The sequence below is a fragment of the Euwallacea fornicatus genome, chromosome 12 (genome assembly GCF_040115645.1).
Source record: "Euwallacea fornicatus isolate EFF26 chromosome 12, ASM4011564v1, whole genome shotgun sequence".
Lineage (NCBI taxonomy): Eukaryota > Metazoa > Arthropoda > Insecta > Coleoptera > Curculionidae > Euwallacea > Euwallacea fornicatus.
Window position 1 is genome coordinate 4,957,138 of NC_089552.1, and position 24,558 is coordinate 4,981,695.

At 33.8% G+C, this 24,558-nt stretch overlaps 2 protein-coding genes across 7 annotated transcripts; both read left to right on the forward strand.

Moving 5' to 3' along the window:
* Positions 1 to 1,046: 1,046 nt before the first annotated feature.
* LOC136342368 (odorant receptor 49b-like) lies at positions 1,047 to 4,392 on the forward strand. The gene is made up of 6 exons (XM_066288088.1): positions 1,047 to 1,129; positions 1,783 to 1,960; positions 3,136 to 3,235; positions 3,534 to 3,638; positions 3,693 to 3,848; positions 3,933 to 4,392. The coding sequence occupies exons 1-6, from the start codon at positions 1,114 to 1,116 to the stop codon at positions 4,002 to 4,004; spliced, it is 627 nt and encodes a 208-aa protein (XP_066144185.1). The 5' UTR covers positions 1,047 to 1,113; the 3' UTR covers positions 4,005 to 4,392.
* Positions 4,393 to 7,661: 3,269 nt separating this feature from the next.
* On the forward strand, positions 7,662 to 24,085 carry stj (straightjacket). Of its 6 annotated transcripts, XM_066288096.1 has the most exons (31): positions 7,662 to 7,834; positions 7,894 to 8,038; positions 8,882 to 8,963; positions 9,968 to 10,072; positions 10,129 to 10,260; positions 10,315 to 10,494; positions 10,547 to 10,703; positions 10,765 to 10,896; positions 10,952 to 11,074; positions 11,127 to 11,263; positions 11,318 to 11,447; positions 12,384 to 12,566; positions 12,692 to 12,969; positions 13,025 to 13,108; positions 13,591 to 13,647; positions 16,617 to 16,697; positions 16,759 to 16,833; positions 16,903 to 17,079; positions 17,131 to 17,339; positions 17,398 to 17,510; positions 17,569 to 17,659; positions 17,915 to 17,947; positions 19,415 to 19,525; positions 19,675 to 19,784; positions 19,856 to 19,995; positions 20,053 to 20,307; positions 21,335 to 21,551; positions 21,880 to 22,039; positions 22,163 to 22,361; positions 23,388 to 23,494; positions 23,664 to 24,085. In XM_066288096.1, the coding sequence occupies exons 1-31, from the start codon at positions 7,831 to 7,833 to the stop codon at positions 23,671 to 23,673; spliced, it is 4,017 nt and encodes a 1,338-aa protein (XP_066144193.1). In that variant the 5' UTR covers positions 7,662 to 7,830; the 3' UTR covers positions 23,674 to 24,085. The 6 variants fall into 6 exon arrangements, with proteins under 6 accessions (XP_066144193.1, XP_066144194.1, XP_066144195.1 ...); XM_066288097.1 differs by lacking the exon at positions 17,915 to 17,947; XM_066288098.1 differs by lacking the exon at positions 13,591 to 13,647.
* The last annotated feature ends 473 nt before the right edge of the window (positions 24,086 to 24,558 follow it).

Genomic DNA, 24,558 nt, shown 5'->3' on the forward strand with positions numbered 1-24,558 from the left:
GTACGAACACAATTCATTTATTAAGTAATAGTTATCTACTGTAATAAATAAATAATAAGCAATTACATTTTAAATTTAATAAAAGTTATTCAGGAAATTATTTAAGTAATGGTATTTAGGTAGGTGCCCATCACATTCTAATTAAATACACTTTTTAGGGTCATCAGATGGCTCATTATCAAACCAGATTATGAGCAAGTGTTGACATATATAAGAAAAATTCATTTAAGTCTTTTGCACTTCGACTATGATGATATGTCGTATTCACGAGAGCATCAATTGAACTTCCAGAAACCTGAAAGGTACACTAGCTAGATTAGAACAGTTCGTTGAAATGTTATCTCTCGTATTTTCCATGTGATTAAATGAGATGGAATTTGATTTATAGAGATCACAGTCAATAGAAATTTCGCAAATTTTAAGATTTCAGTGCCTGGACAACGGGAAAACTTTTTAGAAGTAAGAGGAAATAGTGTATTAAGATACAAGTTCCATAAGACAGTATATTATCGTACTAATTCAATTTAAGAAACGAAGAGCGAAGCGATGAGTACGACAATGTGTCTTATAAATCATGCATATTATACTATGTTTTTTCTATTGACCAAGGTTACTATCAGAACGAAAGAGTAGAATATTGTCGAAATGAGCTTCACTTCAATGTTGTTTGAACATAAAGGCACGGAAAAGATGCATCTTTACTTATACCAGGATCCGAAGGGTATATCCTTAATAGTTACAAGGGCTTCGGATCATACAAAGAGTTAATTTAACCCTTAATTCAATCAAAATCATCTGAAATATACTTATACGAGTTCTATTTTTTTCAGACTCCCAATACGAGAATTCCTTGAGGAAAACTTATACGTCCTCCGAAAGACATGGAAATTTCGCTTATTAGCCATTGTGTCGTACGTTTTCATAAACATGATTATAGTTTCACCAACGTTGAGTTATTTCAACCCCACGTATGAAAAATGGAACCCAAAATTTAACAAAACGTTCTTGTACAAAGACTATACTTACCATTTATGGTACCCATTTGATGTATCTATTTCGAATGGGTATTATTTGTTAGGTCTCTGTTATCAATCTTACGCTTTTTTCTTTCTTATGGCTGGATTTTTTTGTAAGTATTATCGACGTTAAAATTGGAAATTATTATTTTTAAAAAAAGACGTTTTTTGGCGATATACATAATATGATCGAATTTTTCTTAATCGAAACCAGTGACCAAATGGTTTGCATTTTCATTTCTCAACTATACACATGGGAAAATTTTCTGATCTTCAACCAGTAACCATAAAAAGTTTATTATGATACATAGAATATTCCCCTGCAAGTTCATCCAAAAAAGGTCTACTCACACAGAAGAGGAGAAAATCACGTTCTCTGTTGTTTGGAAAGATCGATATTATGCACTTCAATACTCTAGCTCATTCTTCAGCCGCTTTAAATATGTAATAGACATCAGTTTAACGAAGAGCAATAAGATTTCATGCTATTTCAACGTATACACTAATGCACACTAAATCGACTTTAACTAGTCGACACAGTCGACATGATTTTTCAAGCCCTGAATTAACCGCGAGGTCAAGTGGCACTGAACACCAATTCGGATCGTGCCAATCAGTGCTCGAACCTGGATTTTTTATTTCCTTGCCTAAAAATATGCCAATAGTGCATCATATCGATTGATGATATAATAGTAGTAAAAACATTTTTTTGTTTAAGTCCTTTCTGGACATATAGCACGTTTTTAAAATGATCCGTACATTTTAGGTGTGGATTGGTTAGGTCTTGTCACAGTTATCCACATCAAAGTTTTTGTCAAAACTCTGGGACACGCTTTTCATTTTATTGATAAAAATGATGACAACATTCAAGAAAATCAAGCGTTGCTTAAGTTAAAAATTAAAAGGATTACTAAGTGCGTTGAACAACTCCGAGAAATATATCAGTGAGTAGTTTGGTCCGTTGGTACAGATTATTTCAGGTCAGATAAATGTGAAATGATATGCAAGAAAACAGCAAGACCTGTGGATTACAAAATTCAAGGGAAAAGACGACATTAAAATATAGCAAAATTAACAAAGAACTACATGAAGATCGGTCCCATGGAGCGTTTATTGATCAGAGAACAATCTATTCCATGTTTCCTTAATTCATTCACAGCTTCTGTATTGTGACAGCAAAACTTTGATTGATATTATTGATTATTGATATTGATTAACCGCCGCTGGTTATTTCAAACTGATTTTGATTGATTTTTGTTGATTGAACAAGACTAAAAGATATGGGGGTTCTTCGAAAAGTTTCAATTTTTTATTTGTCCCATTGTTATTATTGTTTATTGATAAACGTTTAAAGTCATTAAATCTAAACTTAATGAAGTTTTCAATTCATTTTACCTTAATAAAATCGGGTACCTAGCTTTCGCAGTACCAAGCAACAAATACAAAGTACAAACTTCCTGGAAACAATCCGTAATTGTTTTTGTACTTGAATTAACCAAAAAAAGAAAATTAACCAAATACCTCTAGAGTTTTCATCCAAAGCTTTCAATTTTGTTCAAATTGTCTTTTGAATCAAAGCTTTGATGCTGAAACTAAAATGCGAACCCGTTAAGAGTCTTTGCAGTATTCTCAGGTTCAGAATTTTCAGTTATTCATAAATCACTTTGCATAGAGAGCTCCAAAAATGTAAAATGCAACTTTTTCTCAATCGCCTTGTTATATTTACGATTAACGTTAATTTATGCTCCTACATTCCTACAACTGTTGCATTTAATATTTTGCGAAATTTTTGAATAGGTTTTGAAATATTTACTGTTAACAAAAACCTAAAAAACTCTTTGACTCTAAAAGTACTTCGATAATTGTTCCCGAATGTTCTCAAAACTTCTCGAGCGTTTAGTTAACGCTACTATAAATTACTGCGACCCGTCCCCGCCGCTCACTGGTCTACCGGCCTAATCTAGCGTTTTCGTCCAGTGGCGTCCTGTACATTCTTAACAACTGTATAATACAAATGTCCTTCTGCAGTCCCTCTAGTGTTTGCTGTTTTCTTGTGATTTATAAATAACGCATAATCTATAGAGGCACTCAGAAATATGAACAGTTAATTTGGTTTTAGATGTGCAGATATGGTGGACAACTTTCTTTCTTCCCAACTTTTAATCCAAGAATTTTTCTTCACTGGTTTGATTTGCTGCTGTATCTACAAGGCGACTTCAGTACGTAACACTGTGTATTCACAGGATAATCATGATTTGTGCATCTCGTTGTGTTGGTCATTGACAACTTTTATTGAGACATATTCAGTAAATATTCAGATTCAGACCTACGAGAAATTTTCGACTGTTACCACGCCATTTTACTTAAATAACATCCTGTACAATCAATAGCTCATTGAACTCCCCACGATTACTTTACACCACCTACTGCAATTTTTTTTTAATAATCACATTCTCCGATCACAAAAAGCAAGACTGATTAGATTTTTGATTTAAAGTATTTGATCTCTTATTTTAGGACATCAGCTCATTTTATGAAATGTCCTATATTTTCTCAATGGTGATAATAACCGTAAGCGAAGTACTGCTGGTCTGCTACAATTATCAAACCGTTACCTTTGAGGTATTCCTTTTGGTCGATGTTATGAATATATGTGCATAAAAATGCTCATTGTAGATGTCTGAGTTGCCCAATGATATTTACGCTATGGAGTGGATCAACTATAATACTCAGATGAAAAAAAATTTAATTTTTTTAATAAGACGTGTGCAGAAACCTTATTACTTTACTCTGGGACTTGGCTTTCCTTTAGATATTGGAGTTTTTATAAATGTAGGTGTCTCTGAAAATGTTTTCATAATACCTTCATTTGACTGAACATTATATTCAATTGATAAACATTTTTAATCATTTTAGATTATGAAGACTTCATACTCGCTATATACGTTGCTGAACCAATCTGCACAGAAGATTTCCGATAAGACTTAAAACAGGAATAATATTGTAACTTATTTTGCTAACCAACCTTAAAAATGCATTGAATTTGTATTAGTTTTGCACAACATGAACGAAATTGAATAATGACGGTAACCTTTTCATTATTTATTATACCTACTTAAGACCCATTTCGTAATAAATGCCTACAACTACATTAATGCAATATACAGGATGAGTCGGGAGGATCGTGCCAAACTTCAGGAGCGTGTTGTACATGAAAAATAAATGTAAAAAAACTCAAATGTTGTTATCCGATTTTCGTTTGTTTACAAGTTATAGCGTAAATAAAATTAAAACATAAAATTAAAAAAATTTATAAATTTCATAAGAAATTCCATAAATTAACGTTTGGATATCATAGTAAAGGTTCAAAAATATTTCATTAACTTCTAAACATTTTCGGCTTCGTCTATGAAGAGCATTCGTTGCGCTCCTGATTGTATCATGTCTTTCTTTAATAGCAGCTGCAGCATTTCTAATGCGTTGAATTAGTGCATCTTGAGTGTCCACTTTTACTCCGTACACTTCAGTTTTAAACCAACCCCACAAACAATAGTCTAGTGGTGTGAGATCTGGAGACCTTGGAGGCCAACTAATAGGGCCACCACGACCAATCCAACGTCCAGGAAAGGTACGTTTATGGTAAATAGAATCCTAGTTAAAAAATTTTATTTACGCTATAACTTGTAAACAAACGAAAATCGAATAACAACATTTGAGTTTTTTTACATTTATTTTTCATGTACAACACGCTCCTGAAGTTTTGGCACGATCCTCCCGACTCAACCTGTATACCAGGTATATCAGTATGAAGTGAGCGTCAGGATATAAATGTCTCGATATAGGGCATTTGTTGTAAACAAACCTTTTTTTTGTTTGCTTGGTTGGTATGCAAACTGACAAACATATTTAGTACAAATCAAGTCCTTAAACAAATAACAATATATTATTTCATTGTGCCAAAAATGTCGAATTTTGTACCACAAAATGATGATTTGCGGAAAGCATTAAATTTTTGCTTTCATTTGAAGAAAAATGCTGCAGTGTCGCATTGAATGCTTGTCGAGGCATATGGTTATTATGCTTTATCAGAAGCAACATGCAAAAAATGGTTTCAACGATTCAGAAATAACAATTTTGATGTACAAAATGAAGAACGTGGCAGACCACCAAAAACGTTTGAAGACGCCGAACTGCAATCAATATTGGATGAAGATGACACTTTGAGTCAAAAGCAAATGGCAGAAATGTTACATGTTGCACAACAAACAATTCCTGATCGTTTAAAAGCTATGGGAAAGATCCAAAAGTGTGGAAAATGGGTGTCGCATGAATTGAATGAAAGACAGATGGAGAATCGAAAAAACACCTGTGAAATTTTCCTTCGAAGGCACGAAAGAAAATCAGTTTTGCATCGAATTGTTACTGGATATGAAAAATCGATTTATTTTCAAAATCCTAAACGGAAAAAATCATGGGTTGATTCGAGACAACAATCAACATCGACTGTAAAACCTGATCGATTCGGCAAGAAGGCAATACTGTGTGTTTGGTGGGATCAGGAAGGTGTGGTGTACCACGAGCTTTGAAAACCTGGTGAAATCGTTAATACTGTTCGCTACCGACAACAATTGCTTAATTTAAACAATGCATTGATCGAAAAACGATTAGAATGGGCCAGAAGACACGAGAAGGTAATTTTGCTCCGTGACAACGCACATACACATAAAGCAACACCGGTTCAGGATTCCATCAAAACACTTGGCTGGGAGTTGCTACCCCATCCGCCGTATTCACCAGATTTGGCTCCTTCGGACTTCCATTTGTTTTCATCGATGGAACACGCATTGACTGAGCAGCACTTCGATTTCTACGAAGATGTAGAAAATTGGATGTCTAATTGGTTTGATGTCAAAGAAGCATATTTCTATTGGCGTGGTAACCATAAATTGCCAGAAAGGTGTTCAAAATGTGTAGAAAGCAATGGTTAATATTTTGAATAATTTTTTTTTCTTTTCTTAAAATTGGTGTTTTATTTTCACAAAATAGCGCTCATTGCATATCGATAGACCTGGTAGAATTACTTTAATATCGATTTTAACAGGGGGACTATTTCTTTTACAAATTTTAAGAGACACCCTAAAACGTTAAATTGCCTAATAAACTTTTTTTAGTAATGTTACCACGCTTATCGCTGTTTGATTAAAATTGCATTTATATCAAAATTTCAGATCTACTTTAAAGCGAAAGTGGTATAATAAATGACGTATAATTCGAGGGGCATGCTATCATTAGATTCATACAGGATGTCAATATAAAAAAATATTAAAAGAAATATCGTGAAAATTGCGAAAATTACAATAACTCTCCTGTTGAAAGGAGTTGGAACCTCAGTTATGAGGTAAGCTGCCCGATAGCGAGTATCCACAGTAATCCTCAACTTTCTCGTTAGGTAGTATTTGCAAAAAGAAAAATTTTTAAATTATCGTATAAATTTGTATTTATTACACGATGGTAATTATACCTAATAGCTTGAAAACCGCTAAAAAAATGCATTCAAATTTTTTTTTTGGTTTTTCCAATTGTATTTAACGCGTGCATAAGCCATATGTGTAGGACTCAATTCCGATACGTTTAGATATTTCTTTTCTAGTTCTCGTGCTGCACCTTTCGTCAATTTTTATAAAACTAAAAAAAGTTATATTGCTTGGTACTCTTTGATGAAACGAACGTATGAGCACAAAACTAACAGTAAATATTAAAAAAATACCCTCGTGATTTAGAAAAGAAATGAAAGGGGATATTATAAGCAAACCATCCCTAGACTCCCAATTAAAATCTAGCAAGATTATTTAGCAACAACATTATGATATCACGTACTGTAATGATCGATTTACCGATTCCGCAAATCAGCACAATGCAGGTCAGAGTAAATAGATCTACCCTGACAGTATGAGATAGAAATAATAATGTTTATTATAAATTATCAACCGTAATCAACATTATTTGTAATAAAATCTGACTGGCCAGGATACTTTATCAGGGTACTAATGTGGCAGGCTAGGATAGTAATATCCAGACCATTTTAAATGGTCCTTTTAAATTAGAGAACATTTTGAGACTCAGTAACATTTTTCAAATTTGCCTCTTAAAACTAACGTAAACCGCTTTTAAAAATGTTTTTACGTTTTCAAAAAAATGTATCTTTAAATTTAAAGTAAAAATTAGCATTGTGTCATAAATTTGGCCGGCAGTTTAGCATCGTCTATACGAGGTGAGTTCGAAAACAACAAATCTTTCGCAAATATAAAAAATCTCTACATGGCTTGAGAGCAAGCCATTGCGACTGTTCCCTATGTTTTTATTTTCATCTTAACAATTTAAGGACCATTGGCTTCCCATAGGTCCTTATCTAGAACGTACGTTCTATTCGCCACGTGAACAATAGTAGAAAACGAACATTAAACTAAATTGTCACGTGACTTGTGCGCAAAAAGGCCCTTCGATATCACGTGGTTGATTTCCGTGTCCAGATAAATAAGGAGCACAACGATTCAAAACTCGACCTAGGAAAAGGACTCGGTTTAGGAAAAGGACACGGCCAATGCGCAACTCGAATATCGATTTGTCCTATTAAAACCACTTGAAATACCCTCATTCGTCGCAGGAAAGCAAAAAGGATTCCTGCGGTTCGAAACATACTATACTTAATTTAATTTAGTTTGATTTGATTTATAACATAAATTTTAAGTGTTTTTATAAGCGTTTGCAACAGTGTATAATAGCACCGTGCATTCTTTCAATTGAGCGCTAACATATGCGTATGTTTTTCTAGTCGTCTTTATACAAATTGTTAATATACACAGAACTGTATTTTTAGTCGGTGATCATCCGTTTTACTTCAGATTGCCAGAAATGAGATATCGGAAGTATGCGATTATAGCCGTGTTCTTATGTGTGTGCTCCTTTGGAGTGGGACAAGATGAGAATAGGGACAATAAGCAGCACCCAGAACTTCTGAAATTGTGAGTAATTTCTCACCTAAATTAATCGGATTAATATGTTTGATTCGCAGGTTTAATGAAAGATCTTTAAAACCAACTTATTGCCAAACCTGCTAAATCTTCATAACTTTACCTTATTGTCCACAAAAAAGGAACATTGACGCAGTTGTACAATGCCTGCATCTGTCTTGTACAATGAACTACCTACCTTGGAAATAAATTTTAAAAGTATTTCTATGTAAAATTTTGGAGTATTCAACAGATTTTATATTAATTACTTCTCATATAGAATGCATCCCGAATATACTGAGTTCCATGAGCAAAATACTTAAAAAAACGGTAAAAGATACAGGGTGACTCAAATTAGTAAAAAAATGCGCGTTTTGTTCTGTTTTATATAACGACGACTGTCCATCATTTGTTAGAAAAAAATTTACAAAAAACTACAGGTAGAAAGCATTTATTTTACGGCGTTTTTACACAACTCATGGATCCACAATTCAAACGACGAAATCGTGGACGTCCAGCTATTAGATATGACAATTTTATAAAATGTCTAAAAAAATCCAATTTCTACCTAATATCTCAGACCTAACTACGTTCTTGGTAAGCTAAATTGGTTCCATTTCAAAAATCGTAGTAATTATCGAAAACCCATTAGTGTTATGAAATCAAATTTTATGTAAAAATTAATGATGCTTTTCAATTTTTTCTCAAACTGTTAGGTCGCGAAATACAGAGTTAAGCTAAAAATTGGCTGTTTCGATGTTTTTTTTTTGTGTTTTGGTATGTATATATGATCGAAATCTCGATCTTTTCTTTTCTATAGCCTTCTTCATAATTAATTGCTTTTACTGCTTGCAGGGTACAAATTTGGGCAAATAAACTTAGTGCAGAACTATGGATCTTCGGAGAAATGGTCTCCAGAAAGGATCAAGTTAAAAATGTAAGTCTATATAAAAGGCCAGCTAATCTTCTTGAGGAGATAAGGCGATACCAAACCGAAATAGCGCCAATAATACGCACAAAAATAGTGAAAGTTCATAATGTTCTTATCTCATGTAGTCCACTTCAATTTTATGATATTGTGTATGTGTAGAGGTATGAAAATTATATCCAAGAGTACCTCCTCTCATAATCAGGAGTTCTTTGATTCATGTTAATATTTATTCAAAGAGCTCATTAATGCAAAACCGCCCTTTTTGAAGATGCATATATGCAAATATTCTTAAAATTTATTTATGTTTAAAATGATTAATGTAGGTACACGGATAATAATTTGATACATATAAATTCTATATATCGTATGCATTTTTCACGCGATTTCATATAGTGCGGTCTTAAAGAACGCTCCCCTCCCCCCTTATTTTTTGAACCTATTTAGTATAGAAAGGTAGCACTTAGTATAGGATAAAACCAATATAAATGCTTGTGTTTTAACATAATATGTTGACATTATTTTTGGATTAGCCAAAAAATGTCTCTATTCTCTTAAAACAAATATGATCCTTTTTTAATTTATGAAGCTGCATTCTTAACTGTAAAACTGGAGCGAAATAGATTTCACAATCCTATTACAATTTTTCAAAACGAGTCTAAATGTTAAATTTGATTATTTTAGAAAATATCAAACATTTCCACAACTGTTAAATTATGGAAAAGATTGACTTAAAAAAGATAAAAAGTTGGAAAGTTATATGAAATGTTCTTCAAATTTGAAGGCAGAAAAAAATCTAGTAATACCATTGTTGTAATTTGATCACTTTTTTGTTTCAAGTCCAAGTCACTACATTTCAGGGTTTAAAGAATAAAAGGAGGGGGGGGGGATAAATTTATATTATACTATATGTGGATATTAGTAAATATTTTATTCATTTTTCTTCAAAAATGTACTTTTTTACGATCTCTCCAATAATGCCAAATCAGCATCTTCAAGCTACGTTCTTTCAGAGTTTTAAGGGCACCACTGTAATGTCCGAAGATGGAGATAAAATTTTATCAGATATTCACGAGCGTATATCAAAAATGATGAAATCGAAAGTCGAAGCAGTTAGAGTAAGTTCGTAATCGACAACAAAAAACTAAACGATACGTGAAAATGCGCATTTTAGAGGATAATGGATATAGCAGAAGAGGCAGCCAAAGCCCAAAAAGAAGAAGATATTGACTACAATTTCCAATTCTTTAATGCCAAAAATCTTACCAATTCCGCTCCAAATGTCTCTGGATCTGAAGAAAATGAGGTAACTCGGAGGAAAAAATTGGCTACCGGCTATAAAACACCCCACAACTTTCAGTTTAGTGATTTAGCGTCAACCCAAGACCAGAAATATGAAGATTCCTTGTCTAACAACATGGAATTTGAACCAAATTACGACAGTCTGGTGCATCGTGACGACATTAGATTTTCCCAGAGGGATCAATCATCGGAAGATGGAAGAAGTTCAATCAGCATGAATAATGCAGAAGAAGCCGAAGTAAGTTTTTAAGAAAAATCATTTAACGTGGTGATTATTGGCATTTGCATAGATAAGAGACGAAGAAGATTTAGAACATCCACAGGCCAGTCAAACTCATCCTGTGGATAAGACAAAGTTGCCACTCTATGTTAATAGGTATTTTTATAACATTCCTGTTAATACTAACTACAGTGCCGTCCACGTACCCAGTAATGTATACGAGCGATGTAAGGACAGAAATATTCGCTTTAATACTTAATTTTTTAATATTTTTTCTAATTCTCACAGCAAAAGACGTCATAGCTGGAATTAAATGGTCAGAAGAACTTGACAAAACGTTCAGAAATAATTATAAATTAGACCCCACCCTCTCTTGGCAATATTTCGGAAGTTCCACTGGATTTATGCGACAATTTCCAGGTATGTAGTTTTCAAGTGATCACTGCACCAGAAGCCAATAATGAAATGTTTGCAGCGATGATTTGGTCTCAAGAACCAGTGGATTTGTTTGATTGTCGGACTCGAAGTTGGTTCATTGAGGCAGCTTCCTCACCCAAAGATGTTGTGATATTAGTCGATAGATCGGGTTCGATGACTGGTCAGTAGGATACTGTAGAAGGAAAAGTTTGGATTAAGCCTAGGATTTTTAGGCATGCGGCGTGAAATAGCCCGTCACGTGGTTCACAATATCCTGGACACTTTGGGAAATAACGATTATGTCAATATTTTTACGTTTAGCAACACAACGGACCCTTTAATTGACTGTTTTAATGGGAAATTGGTTCAAGTAAGTTGTAGTAGCTTTACTTAGAACTGACTGATCAGTATTGAGGAATTAAAGGCGAACTTGGCAAATATAAGGACCCTCAAGGAAGGTATGAGCGATTTCAAAACTGAGCAGATTGCGAACTTCACACTGGCGCTCACTACAGCTTTTGAACTTCTTGAGCATTACCGAGAAACTAAATTGGGTAAGTTCCAAGAAGCAAAAATATGACAAGATATGCACACACAAGCGGCAATACTCAGAATTACCACCTGTGAATCTTATCATGGTAGCGTCTACACATCGTAGAATTTGCAGTCTATAGTACCAACAAATCCTTTGCTCTCGCATACAAAAATGCTTTCTCACCCATATTACATAGATAAATTTTCAAATTTATTAAGAATCTAATTATACAGAGTGTCCCTGTGTGAATCAGTATAGCGTCCTTGGGATTCAGTTAAATATTCCTATAAAAACGTTGCTTATTTTCAGTGTGCAGGGTGTCAAAGTGGTTTTTTTTCAGAAAATTAGGAATAAATGTCACAGTTTTAGATGTGTAAACTTGCAAATGCAGCTCAGGAGGTTTTGGATGACAGTTACCTATAGTATCTTTTTTAAGCTAGCTGAAATCTAATGGGTTTAAGTCGGGACTTCATAGGGGCTACAGATGTTAACTACCTCGACCAATCCGTCGATGTAAAATTCACATTCCAAAGTTGCCTTATGTGCATAGAGTATAAGCAGGAGCGCCATTTTAAATCAAAAACATTGTCTCAAATATCCATTGAGTTTAACTATTCATACATACTTGGCAGAGCACCGAAACAATTAATTGGAAATATCTCGAAAACGGTTAGAGATACGTTTTTTTTAATACCTGTTTCATGTAGAAGAGTTCAGAGTGTGATGTCATAACTGATAAAAATATATAATAAAAGTTAAGTCGATTTTTTGAGCCTGTGGCAGGTGACTTCAACTAGCTGTACCTAAAACTGTCCAAAATCCCCCTAAGAGCCATTACAAGCCGCTAAATCAAGTATCGAATACTCATTTGTACCAATGTTGTTGGGACACCCTGTATACAGGCAATATTACATGCGTCACATCATCAAATTGAAACAAGAACAATTAATTTCAGGAGCCGATTGTAGTCAAGCTATAATGCTCATAACTGACGGGTCTCAGGATAACTACAAAGATGTATTCGAAAAATACAACTGGCATGATCTCCCCATCGTTACTGTAAGACTATTTACATATCTAGTAGGAAGGGAAGTCAGTGATCCTCGTGAAGTGAAGTGGATGGCCTGTGCTAATCAAGGTAAAGAACATTTGCTTTCGTGTAGAGCTACACAGAGCCAATCATCTTGGGAATTATTTATAATCATTTCTACCAAACTGGTCAACATGAGCTAACAAAATACCGCAATTTTTGTGTATTTACAGGATATTATGTCCACTTGAGCACCTACGCCGAGGTACGAGAAGAAGTCTTACACTACATTCCGGTAATGGCCCGTCCCATGGTGTTGAACGCCAACGTGAAGCCCAATCCGACATGGTCACCTGTCTACGCGGATGTTACTGACCCCAAGTTGACCAATTGGTTGTGGGTAAATCGTCAAAGGAACACCCAGAGAGAGAGATATCAGATCTTCAGCAAATACAAAGATATGTTGACTTCTGATGACATAGATAGAAAGTTTGTGCACCAACAAAAACTGGTAGGTACTCTTCATGGATGCTTAGCTTATGTTGAAAAATTGTTTCGATATTTAGAAACAGGACAATTATGGGGAAACTCAGACATACCATATGATGACATCGGTATCTCTGCCTGTATACGACAAAAAACCGAGACAAGTAAGTGAAAGCCAATCGCAAAATATGACTTTCGATAAGCAAAAATTTGTTCACAATAAGCGATGTTTCATTTACATCGGATAATTAGGAATAATTAATGCCTGGGATCTTGCTTTCTGTGAAATATCTGTTAAGCTTTATGTAAAATCGTTTTTCGAGAGAAATGAAATTTCATTTCAATCTCATTGTTCTTCATTGACGAAGCTGGTCAGTGTTCCTAAAAACTGTCTTTGTATCGATTTAAAATAGAAAAAAAACTTCAAACCTTAGAAAGTCAACAGTCTCAATAGCTGCATTGGTGTTCTGGAAATATCAAAATTCATTCAGTTTTTTTTTTAGTGTAAAGATCTGATTCATATAAACCTTTATATATCACAACCGCAACTTGCGAAATGATTGCTAACAAGATATACACAGAAAAGCAAATTCTTGCATACTAATCTACACCACGTTTTTGTTCATGGTTAATACCATAACTTTAGAATATAACCGAAAAAATCCAAGTGAACGAGGAAGAATGGGTGACGGTCACCAGAGAGGTAACAGCAGGAAAGATCATCGTAGGCCAGTGGATTGTGTATTTTGGTTTTAGAGTTTTAGTACAGTCTTAGGCCAGAAGGTGTGATTGACTTAGTGGTGGTCCAGTTGATAGAATTCAACGTATCCATCTTACATAGAACACACATTAGACATTTCAATATTTAGGTATAGGATAATTAGATTTTTTCCTTACAGCTAGTTTTCATGTTATTTTAGAAACGTAGCATTAGTAGTGCCTACCTAACTGTAGAAAATCTTAAAGCTGTGATATCGACAGTCAACACCGTTGATTGAAGATTTTATAACAGCCTTGAAAATTAGATTGCCATAACGAAAATAGTACAATCTTATACAGGGTGTCCTCGAATTACGTGGCCAAAATAATACCGCAGATTGTTTGAGTGAAAATAAGTCGATTTAACTAAACTTCCCTCAGTTCAAAAGTTGATAATTATGGAGCTACAGGGTGTTAAAGTTGAAAAAAAAAATCACATTTTCTTTAATATCTTTCGATTTCTTTGAGTTAATTTCACGAAATTTCATATTTGAGGGTGTTTTAGGATACGAAATTCAAATTTATTAACGATTTAATTGTTTCTTCTAGGGGGCGCCACAAGCGACCATTAAGACACATTTAAATCTCTGTAACTTTTTCGTGCCACGGTGTATATTATTTTGGTATTTAAAAACCTTTTTCCCTACCTTTTATACTTAGAAAAGGTATACTTTATTGACGTCGCTAGAAGCAACGGTTTTGGAGAAAAATGCATCTAAGCCTGATGATGCATGCAAATTACCTTAAAATTATTTTCCGTTAAAAAAAATTAAGTTTTTCAAAAATAATTATTAGTAAAGGTATAACAATAAGTTTTCAAAATCTACACTTTTTTGACTATTACAACGGCAAAGTCCATAAACTAACAACATATCCACCATTTCAGAATAAGTGAATTTATTGGCCATACTTATGGATATTTACAGGAACAAGAAGCGAAACTGACAAGAAAAACTGAGGGCTAAATAAAAAAACTGACATTTGAGAAACAAATTCAAGTGTTAAAATGTCAATTAAAAACATAGCCAACTGAGTTATTTACTTAAAAGCGCTAACGCAAATATGCAGCGCATTAGAATTATGCGTTTTTCTCCAAAACCGTTGCTTCTAGCGACGTCAATAAAGTATACCTTTTCTAAGTATAAAAAGTAGGGAAAAAGGTTTTTAAATACCAAAATAATATACACCGTGGCACGAAAAAGTTACAGAGATTTAAATGTGTCCTAATGGTCGCTTGTGGCGCCCCCTAGAAGAAACAACTAAATCGTTAATAAATTTGAATTTCGTATCCTAAAACACCCTCAAATATGAAATTTCGTGAAATTAACTCAAAGAAATCGAAAGATATTAAAGAAAATGTGATTTTTTTTTTCACCTTTAACACCCTGTAGCTCCATAATTATCAACTTTTGGACTGAGGGAAGTTTAGTTAAATCGACTTATTTTCACTCAAACAATCTGCGGTATTATTTTGGCCACGTAATTCGAGGACACCCTGTATAAGGTATTTCAGAAACATGGATACAAGCGAATATAGGGTGCTAGCGGATAAAAAATAGAACCATTCAGCTAAATCCAGTGGACTTAAGTCGGGACTTCGTGGGGGCCATAGATGTGCACCATTCTGACCAATTTCTCGACGCACAAAATTCATATACAAGAGTTCTGTCAAATTTTTAGTGCAATGAGCTGGAAAGCGTCTATTATCGGGATAATATTTCGGGCATTTTATCGACAATAAAGTGTACCACATTAAAGTATTAAAACGCTCAGAACTTAAAACATACAAATTTAAGTAGGACGCAATTTACTTACTACATTAATGAAACAAAAGGTATTCTTACCATAGTTATATTAATATAAAAATGATATACTGATCATACCTATCATCCACCCTAAAAGCAATTTTAAGTCTGAAAGTCAAAAACTGTGAGATTTATTTTCAGTTTACAGAAATTAAGATTATTTTGATACCCTATAAAGTGAAAATGGGCATCTCTCCTATAAAACGAGTATAGATGAATTTTTTACCTTCTAGCACTCAATACTCATGTCTACCAGTATTTCTGGAACACCTTACATAGTCAGAACAGGTGGACAAATCCGAACAAAATCTGAACCATTTAAGATCTAAAACTAGGCATCAACAGATTTCTGACCATTTTATAAGAAGACCTGCGGCTCTACAAGGTGTTCGAAATTCCACTTTCAATATGGCTCTCTCGAAAACAAAAAGAGAGAGATTGTTGGTTAAATAAAGACAAAGTTGCGTTTTACACGTGTGGGGAGTATTCAGTCGTAACATTTCACAAATTCATACAACTTCCAAAAATATCAGAGAAAAGCTAACTTTCTTACAATATGGTGATGTCGTTTTTGAAACTCGATGTTTCGACTTTAAAATACCATCTTCAACTTGAAAATTGTAAAAATAAATCTGGAAAAAAACGCGATTTGGCGTTTTATTTATAAGTCAAAAGTTAAATTCGCACCGTTTTGATTGAATTGAGATTATTCTAATTTGAATTAGCTATATTAGTCCATCTTCCAGTCGCTCAATTGTAAACTTATCACACTTTTTGTGTTCGAAATAATAGATAAAAATCGGTTTTATGAATGTATCAAACTTTATCGTTTCAGCTCTGGAAAAACTGTTTCCTAAAAGGTATCCAAGGTGGTTCTTTTGAGTGGTTCAAATTTTAAAGGGATGATTTTGTAAAATATTAAATAGATTCGAATATTGGAGATTCAGATGCACATAAATTGAAGTGGCACCACCTGACATGGGTCTATGTCTCCCAAACTTTCCAACATTCGTCGATATTTTTAGGAAACTAATACAAACTAGATACTAGACATTACAGTATATTTTCTAACTAGGAGCTTTCAAGTTATAATTTCGGCATTTTATAGGAGAGAGTGGCCAACTTGCTCGGAGTTGCAGGTACTGACATTCCAGTCGAATATATTCAGCGGCTCATGCTTTCTTACAGAGTAAGGCAGTAACCCTCTAATTGAACATTTTATCTAATTCACTCTTGCTCACTTATTATAGTTGGGAGTCAATGGTTATGGCTTTATTGTTACGAACAATGGTTACATTCTTATCCATCCAGATCTCAGACCTGTGGTACGTTAATATTACGCTAAACCAACTGTTCATTCGTAACCATCAAGAATATCTTTTAAAACTCTTTAGTACCAAGGAATCCTAAAACCAGCTTACAACAGGGTGGATTTCATGGAAGTAGAGGTAATGGACGACGATAACGAACCTAGGAGTTTCAGTAATGATGTCAGAGACCTGCGACATCAGATCATCATGCAATTCAAAGGAAATATTACCTTAAAAGTCAAGACGCATTTGGATGGCATGGTATAATTATCCCATCAATGTGTTTAGAAAGCATCATTTGTATTGATTTAGAGGAGAATCTTCATTGGCAAGCGCCATTACTACTACACAGGCATAAATGGAACTCCTTTCAGCTTGGTGATAGCTTTACCTGACAGATACGGATTCTACCGCATCCTTCATCCAGTAGAAAATGATATTCACAGGATAAGAATTAACGACAAAGGTCAACACACTTTCACCCAATTTTTCGCGGGGAACTGGACGATCCATCCAGATTGGTAATGGACCAAAAAGCTCATGAATATTGAAGTGCTGAATATATTACTCTTTTTAAAGGCACTACTGCAGGTACCTGGATGATAAACAATATTTTAAGACGGCTGAAGAGGAATTCATGTACTTTCTGAAAAAAATGGAAGGACCAGGGTGGAAATGGATTGAGACAGAATGTGAGTGTCATCTCCAGTTAATAAGTGCTAAACTAATAAGTTGTGGAAATTTCTGTAGGCGATCGCAAGCTAATATCTAAAGTGGTTGCAGACGCTAAGATAACGCTGTGGTTTAATGATAATATTACTGACACTAAAGATACGAATGGGTAAGTTCAATGGCCAGCAGGGAATTTGTAGTATATGCAAAGCTCTAAGGGCACTTTTTACACTTTTTCAGAAAATGATTTAACTTTCAATATTTTAACACTACATCGTGCCCTAAATAGAGACTGCGTGTTTTGGATGCAATTTACTTACATTTATTTAACAATTTAATGCCTACTCCAGAACATGCAGACGTAGATATAAGTTGCACTTATAACCGAATTTTTGCACTAATAACCCTTTTGTTTATTATAAAGACCTATGTCAATATTGATGGCTTTAATATCCAGGTACAGTATGTAGATTTAAATATTTTGGTGTAAGGTTCCTAACCCCCCAAGCCATCCTTTAGTGTAATTAATCATTAATAACCGGGAAAGCCGTGAATACTATTATTTTTGAGATTCCTCTATCGACTTTTTTTGAGTTTAAACCCCTCCTGCAACAAACATTCTGAGGAATATCTTTAAGCTGAACGGAGTCAACGCAAGTGAAGCTGTAACGTTATTCTAAAGTTTAAAAAATATCGTTTCATCGTGAAATTTCCTGCTTACACACTTATTAAAATAATAACTCAATTTTGAAAGTATTCTGCTCAAACTATGAAAATAGTGATAATTAACATTGTGATGAACTTATAACATTGAGTTCTAAAATTTACATATAAAAAAATATTTTAAAAAGTATCGATAAAATGGTAGCACCGTACATGAATTACTAACGGCATGAGTGAACTTACAGGTCATACAGGATGTTTAATTTTAAAATCCTCAAGCTCGCGTTATTTTCTATCAAATCAGAAGTGCTCAAATTAAATTACAATTTTAAATTTAACTAACTTAGACTCCTCAACTTTCGTGAAACTAAATAAACAAAAATTGTATAGAGGTTTGTGTGACCACCCGGTATTAAAGTCTTACATAAACTTCATCTATCTAATAGCAGAACACAATTGTCGAAGTGCGCAGTTATTACTCTGTCTTGCCCCTTCTAACATGCTGCCTATTAAGGAAAGGTTTGTGATGACCGGGTTGATCCCCACTAATGGGCCAAACTTCATCCTTCAATCACATATTATTCCTGCAGAATTATAGCGATATGGTTGTCTTATACGAAAGTTAACAATATTTATACAGGGTGTCAAAGGGTTACTTTTTTGAAAATTTTACTTATTTTTATCTCAATTTTAACTGTGGCTCCAGCATTTTTTACAATATTTCCTACAAATTCTGATGCGATCATATGCATTTACTTTACTATAAGCCAATCAACTGATTACTAGAACGTACAAGACTTTCCATTGGAGAAATTAGTGGAATAAAGTAAATGTCATATATATGTGTTTACTGCAAAATTGACATAGAGTTCCGATATAAATTTCTTATAATCCCAGGTTCCTCCGATCGGAACTTGTTGGCCCAGGTCCCCCAGTCGAGCCTTTAACCCAAATAACTATTTCAAATACTGTCTCGATCTAGAGACAAAAATAAAAAAAAAACAATCCTTTTACCCTTCGTATATTGAAAATCGTTAACTTTCCTATATGTATATGAAAAAATTCAGCGACATAACAATATTTCTGCATAAACAATAAATGTGTAGGGGTAGTTTAGTCCATTATACTCCATTTCATTGGGGTCATATTTCCTATGCAGGGCAATCCCTGTGGAAACAACAGTTAGAAACATGTCATTTCCAAATAATTTAGAGTAAAATTATATCCCAGTATTGATTCGTTTCATTTTGTTTTCATGCAGAACCAAAATGATAAAAGATTATGGAATAATAGTGGCCTTCATGGCTACTCATAGCGGACTTACCAGGTGGCAAAATTTTCCCCAAAATATTGATAATACTGTTCACGAAAGGTAAGTTTGGTTAAGTTTTTTTTAATGAAAGATGGTTATTTATTCATGTGAGCATTTTGCAAACTGGAGTTTTTGGATCATGGTCCCTTGAAATTTACTAATTTTTAATCAATATGAATTGCAACATTTAAAAATTCTGCATATTTCAGGCACTTTCACCGTGTTCACAATAAAGCAATCGACGAAGTTTGGTATAAAAGAGCAGTAGAGCATTCTTACGTCGATTCCGTCTACGTGTATTCAGTACCAAAGGAGGCTGGTATGTCACCATTTCGTGTTGTCTTCCCTGACTTCTACAGACTTATGATTTCCTTCAATCGTTGCTTACAGGTGATGCAAATAACACTTTAGTTACGGTCAGTTCTGCTGTGTTTATAGAAAACTTAGACCGTAAAGTTCCCGTGGCAGCGGTCGGATACCAATCCTACCATTCAGCCTTATATAATTTCTTCAAAAATACCACAACAAATGTAGGGTAACTTAGTGTAATTCAACGAGACTAAAATTACTTTATATCAACATTGTAGTGTGGCGAATTTAAAAACGTCTGCAAGAAAACTTGCGAGTCGGATGAACTTCACTGCTTAATGCTGGATGATAATGGATATGTCATAGTTAGCGAGTACCTACAAGAAACAGGATTTTTCTTCGGTAAACTTAGGCCCGACATTATGAGCCAGCTAATTGAGGTTGGAGTATACAAAGCTCATCGCATGTTTGATTACCAGGGCTTGTGTCCTGAAGGACAGGAAACGGGAAGTTCTGGGTCCAGGCTTTTATCGGTAAAATTATTTCTATGAAAGTTGCTTTATATTCCTAACTAAACCGCTGAAACTTTGATATGAATATGTAGTTATGTGTTAAACAAGACAAAAAACAACACATCTACAGTCCCGTGAATAATGAGCCATTAAGTCGAAAATATAAAATCTTCAAAATTAGAGCATATTAAATTTCGTGTTAAGTTTCATTGTGAAATAAGAATTGGAAATGTAGTGAAAAAGATGGGGGGGTAAAATTTAATCACGAATCAAAAACACATTGTTACTAGTCCTGTAAATGAACTAAACATTGAAATCTCAGAATTCCCTTGAATACCTTTAACACGCACTAAAATAGGTAGAACCCAGTTTTAAAACGATTTTTTGCTAGTTTTGCGATAATTGGTAGGTTGCAGCACTATTTTTATAACCTACAACCACAGGATTATCGTTTTTCATGTCTAGAAGATCATTAAAGATGTTCAAACGAATTTCTGAAGAAAACCGAAAAAAAAAATGAATATTTTTTTAAAGTAAAATGCAATTGAAGATGCGGGGGTCCATATGAAAAATAAAAGTAGTGTCTCCTGACGCGTAGCCTCATAGCTCATGTGTTTTTATTTGTTTTTGCGAGGAGGAATGGTGTCCTAAATAATATTATTAATTTACAAAAACAAAAAATTTATTTTTTAAATATTTTTCCAATGATTTAAACCCCTTCACCTAATTGGAATTTCAACGCATACTATGGAAAAACACTAAATAATGCAAATTCTTTATCAACACTGAACTTATTGTTGTCTAGAAAATCCGAATGGTAGATAGTACAAAAACATTCTACCTTGTATATAATACTTGTGCCTCTTCAAGTATTCAATTTTAAATTATAAGGGAACCACATTTTATGGTAGCTACCTCACGAAAAATTATTCGTCTCTCTACATACTTGAATGCAGAAATTATGTCTGCTGTATACGAAAGCTGGCTTACATAATACATTTACCATAGACGGTTATTATTAATTTAGATAATTACGTTTTTTTTTCAGCCGTATTTCTACATAACAGCATTTCTCGAATGGGTGCTTTCGATTCTTACGGTTCTAACAGAAGCTGCAACCGAAAATCTATATTATGACCCTACATTATACCAACTGGACAGTGACCCCTCAGTTGACGATTCGTTGGATCACAGAGACCATAACGACGTAGAAGTCTCCGACCATGAGGAACTTGAGCCAAAGGATCAAGATTATGAACATGAAGGTATGAGAAAAGTTGATATCAGTATGTGCAGATATATTTGAAGCGGTTCTCAATTAATCATCAATCAGTATAAAATCGAACTATAGTTTTTAGAATAATAGAATAGAATGAAAAATAGAATAAGAGATCAATTGTGTCAAAAAGAAATTGCAAAAAACACCCAAGATGTCTTTAACAGCCAATTTTTTTAACTACATTTCGCAAAATAGAGGTTAAAATGTTAACAGGTGAAATGCTATGTTACCCGTTAAAAACTCACCATATGCAAACTTTTAGCCACCCATCAAAAAATTAACAATTCTGGTCAATAGGTATGTAAGTTTTTCAGGTATCGAACAAATGCACGATAAATCCTTTGATGAAAGCGCCACTATGCAGAAAACTAAACCAGAGCCTTGCGACAATGAAATGTATTTGTATACTCTGGTCCACACTGGAAGAAATGAATCCAATAGTGCCTACAATAAAACTATGGGCAATTGCTCAAGGTACCGTACAAAGATCGCTACAAGAATTTTATCCAAAGATTTCCTTAATTTTAACTAAATTGTACAAGATAGATACAATGTTGGGCTCCATCCTTTTCGTTAAAAACGTATTTCCCTTTTAAGACCATTTATCGTCCAGCGAGTGAGTGGCAGCAATATGATCCTACTGGTGATCAACAACTTATGTCAGGAACAAAAAGATAGATACCCGCCATCTCCAGATCCCCAACAAATCGATTACAACATGAGTTTGCCATGTTTTATGAACCAAGAACATCTTCCGAGACGTCATTACATGAGTTGCATTAGTCGCTCAATAAATGTAAGTTTCACATCAATTTTTGAATGATTTTCCAATGCATCGAGAAAAAGTCTTTGAAACAAGCTAAAAACATAACAGTCAATCATTCTTGTGATAAAACACTCATTGGCCTAATGATCATGTTACAGGTAAATTACATCTCACTAGTCGTAAACATACCTGTACTAGACCGGTTTCGTTAATACGCGAGTTTTATTATAAGAATTATTAATGTTAACTGTTAATTCGGTAACGATCGTTTTAAAAAACATCACCCTTTTTTGGAACTTGAAAGGGCGCGGGAGCCTTTAACTAAAGCTTACAGTTTCAAAATTGAAGTAAATTTGTAAAGTATAAATAGCATAAAATTAACATTACTTGCGTTTATACAGAGCGGTTTTTTGTTAAAAAGAAAACACGAGCATGCAATTTAAGTCCGCACTGTATAGGAGCTTCAAGAAAAAAGAAATGTTTACTTATTTTCCTTATAACCTCTACAGTTTTTCAGATATTTCATTCAAATTTGGGATGCACAATGTCATTATACGTTTTGTCCCTTAAAGTACCGGGCTTATTTCAAATAATATCAAAAACTTTTAAACTAAAGATATTTGGGTTTTAACTACATACATATATTTTTCTAAGAAAGTGTTCGGTCGAAGAAGTTATGGCAAATACACTCTGGTGCACATATGTACATGGCACTATATCGTTTGAGGAAGAACGAGAAATAAACTCTGAGTAATCGCAGTTTAAACATATTTTGTTAATTTTAACGTGACTTAAAATGTTTAAGTCGCGTTAGCTCTAAAGGCACATTACTTGTATGTAATTCACTTACATTACGTATACAAGTTTACATTATTAAAAGAACATCGGAATTTTCTGTTATTCCCACAAGAACCTTCAAAATAGTTAAGTTCATTTTCACATGCTGCAGATTAATTTAATCATTAATAAATTGCGACACATATATACGCAATAAAAATGTATAATATAAATCATTCTTTTTTTGGGTAGTATTAATACTCATTATTTTCCGTATAGGAGAGCGAGATTAAACTCTGCGGTTCAGGGACCAACATATCATCCGCCTACGTTGTACCTTTACTCTTAAGTTTTTATTCGTTTTTCCAGTTTATCCGTTATTTAATGTAAGTAGGTAGTTAGCTCAATTAATAATTGAATTTATTTGTTAATCTGTGATATATCGATATTAGCAATTTCGTTAATGAAAATACTTCTTTCATGACTTCAAATTGTTACGTATCTATAGAATGCGAAATGGTCAAAGGTGTGGGATTTTGTTTAACTTATTTTCAGATTGGTCTGACTGAATTAAGCTATTAAGTTATGAGAGTGTTGAAATTCATCATGGTGATTAAGAGAACGCCAGGTACCACTGACCTTGGAGACATTTTGGCAGAAATTTTTTATTGACTACTAATCGATATCAAAAACAACCGTTAAATTTTGTCCTATTTCCCCCTTTCAAACAAATAATTGATTGAAATTTCCATTCCATTTATATTAACACTTCCTCTTTAACAATAAAAACAGTAATTATGGTCGTAACGCGCCATATAAAACTTTTAGAACAAATCTAACGATTTCCTCTACATATCTATTAAATTTATAATTTTATTGTGATAATTTGTAAATCTTGGTTGTTTTCCTAATCAATATATTTAGTAGTAGGTAATACAGTGTAATTTTTACTCATTAAAACTGTTGATTTTGTGTAATTCGTTCCTATTTTATTGCTTGCGTTGAATATGGACACATTCGTCCATTTTCTTATTAACGCTCTACCTCTACGATTCACCACCTAGAGCGAGGTTTTACTTAATCACCCATTAAAAGATATGGCTGCAATTATCTCATTATGTAGTCAAGATTCTTGACTTTTTGTGTTTTGATAGTTTTTAACTGTCGTCTTAGTTTCCCTATCCTCCTGAATGTATTGTTGGACAAGAAACAATTTAATCAAGAGCAACTGGCATCACTACACCGTACACAGAAATTTTAGTCAAGGAGAATATGGGCTATGTACAAAAACCGTAAAAACGAAATGCATGATAATCGATGGAGCAGGTGAAAACAAATGTGTAAGAGCTGGCTGCGCCTAAAAAAATTTTTAATTTTACTTACATTGCTCTCTTCTGTTTCTTCACATTGCATATTCCATCTGGCAACAGCGACGTCAAAACTGGAAGAC

Excerpts from the sequence above, each read along its gene's own strand:
- LOC136342368 (XM_066288088.1), top strand. Across the intron at positions 1,961-3,135 it reads CAACTCCGAGAAATATATCA|ATGTGCAGATATGGTGGACA; the intron begins GTGAGTAGTTTG and ends ATTTGGTTTTAG. Across the intron at positions 3,639-3,692 it reads ATCAAACCGTTACCTTTGAG|ATGTCTGAGTTGCCCAATGA; the intron begins GTATTCCTTTTG and ends TGCTCATTGTAG.
- stj (XM_066288096.1), top strand. Across the intron at positions 10,704-10,764 it reads CAGTAATGTATACGAGCGAT|CAAAAGACGTCATAGCTGGA; the intron begins GTAAGGACAGAA and ends TAATTCTCACAG. Across the intron at positions 16,834-16,902 it reads ATCCAGATCTCAGACCTGTG|TACCAAGGAATCCTAAAACC; the intron begins GTACGTTAATAT and ends AAAACTCTTTAG.